Here is a 2053-nt window from a genome sequence, read left to right as displayed (position 1 = left end):
TATATATATATTTTTTTTTTTGGGATGAAGTAACAAATGGCATTTAATTTCAGTTCACACAGGCACAAGTGGAGATAACAACTGCCAACAGTGTGATCAATCAATAGAACACAAAAAACCCAACTTAAAAACTAAGAATTTTTTTACTGCTGAGTATTTGGATGAGATTAGCTGATATTACATGGCATGAAACGCTGTGCTCACACCCAAAGTGCCTCATTTCAAAGTAATTGCATACTACATATTTATAATCAGGCCTCTAGCTGTTATACAGAGGGACAATCCTGTCTATTGTAGCCCTGCATATGGGACATTTCTTCGGTTCGGGCAGGGCCCTATAGCACTCCTCACAGGAACACACGTGACCACACTCTAGAAACACGCATGAGCGCTCACGATTCAAGCATACTGTGCATGAAGTAGGAGACAAATCCTCCTCTGCCAGGTGGAGCTCCTGCAAACGTTTGCTCTGCCACTTCCTGTACTCGTCCAGCAGGCTGCGTTCTTTCCTCCGCTCCTTTCGCAGCACGTACTGCCGCCACAGCAGGTAGAATAGTGTGGCGCAGGCAGTCAAGCCAAACAGCACCGTCAAGACCCTCCAGATCCGCAGGTGACCCTCTTGCTTACTCAGGAGCGTGTCGTAGTCCAGCCGGCTGAGGAAGTACCGCAGGCCCTGTTTAGGGGGTTGAAGACGAACCAGGTTGTTGTCCAGCACCAGCTCCCCAACGCCCGTCATGCTGGAACCCAGACGCAGCATTTCTTCGGTCTCCTGGATGCCCTGCGGCCGCTCGCCGCTGATGAAGTGGCTGATGACGTTGGTCAGAGACTGCTGGGAGGGGTGAAAGTTCTCATAGGTGGTCTCCAGATCTAATTCGGCTGCATCGAGTGAACGGACCACTCGCACTGTCGTGGGTACGGTGTCATCATGTGGGGCGAGGTCAAAGGGCACGGTGTTGGTGCGTTGGTGGATGACCTTTTCACAATCATTCCTAAAAGAAAGATGCATTAGCAGATTAAATAAGGTATATACAGTTACTGCTAGTGAAAATTATATTTTTATTATAAATTACCGATGCTGCATAGGGATACATAAAATTATTAAAACAGTAAACATTAAATATTTAAATAAATGGGAAAGTCTAATAAAAATTAAAGTGTAATGTAAATGTAAATAAAGTATAATTATTAAACTATATATTATCATAAATATTATTTATTTAAAGTATACTCTATTTAAACATATAATTAAAAATGTTAATTATATCACAGTATAAAAAAATTAAATAGAGTATAAGTATTTAAAATGAAATATTTTACACATTTTAATATAAAAAAATAATATTTAAAATATAATATTTATTTAAATATTATGTATATTTAAATAAAGCACAATTTAAAAAGTATAATTATTGAAACTAAATATTTAGAAATATTACTTTATATTAAAACAATAATGAATATTTAAATAATTACAATATTTAAATACAATTAAAAGTTCGAATAACGTGTAATAGGATTTAAAAACAAATAAAATGTAATTATGAAAAATTAAACTAATAATAATTATTATTATTAGAAGAAACTACACACAAACACATTTTCTAATAATTATACTTTAAATAAACTTAAAAACTTTAAATAAAAGTTTTTTTTCGTTTTGTTTACTGTGTGGAGACGTGCTGATATCGCGTTTGGTCTCGTTCTGTATCGCGTATCTTGTCAGTGTCTGCGCTTGCTTGGCCATTTGTTGTGAAAAAATAAGGAAAGTGTGTCCAGCTGAATTAATTTAGTATTTTGTTAGACGGGTATAAAAAAGCTTAGTTTACCGCAGCAGCGGTCACGTGATGGTCTCCTCGTGTGCAGACCGAAGAGTGTAAAGACCATCGACTCCACCGGGCAGGGACACCGGCAAAGCATAAGTATCGCTTTTTATTTCTCCTCTTTCCTACTACTTGTTTCACTTCTGTTTCAGTTTTTATAACCATTTCTTACTATGTGTCAGTAAGTTGTTGTTTTTTAGCATGTGTGTTTGGCAGTGTTATTTTTTTAGGAT

At 36.9% G+C, this 2053-nt stretch overlaps 1 protein-coding gene across 2 annotated transcripts in view; it reads right to left on the bottom strand.

The window, feature by feature from the left end:
* Window positions 1-6: 6 nt before the first annotated feature.
* LOC107563145 (mitochondrial ubiquitin ligase activator of NFKB 1-like) overlaps window positions 7-2053 on the bottom strand; it is a 4391-nt gene continuing 2344 nt past the window's right edge. For both annotated transcript variants that reach the window (XM_016247936.1, XM_016247937.1), the window contains exon 5: window positions 7-989. In XM_016247936.1, coding sequence (XP_016103422.1) covers window positions 260-989 — 730 coding nt within the window. In that variant the 3' untranslated portion in view covers window positions 7-259. The remainder of the gene's footprint in view (window positions 990-2053) is intronic.

The sequence above is a fragment of the Sinocyclocheilus grahami genome, unplaced genomic scaffold (assembly GCF_001515645.1).
Source record: "Sinocyclocheilus grahami isolate Dianchi unplaced genomic scaffold, SAMN03320097.WGS_v1.1 scaffold858.1, whole genome shotgun sequence".
Classification (NCBI taxonomy): Eukaryota; Metazoa; Chordata; class Actinopteri; order Cypriniformes; family Cyprinidae; genus Sinocyclocheilus; species Sinocyclocheilus grahami.
The sequence above is the reverse complement of the archived record's forward strand: the minus strand, read 5'-3'. Positions and strand labels throughout refer to the sequence as shown.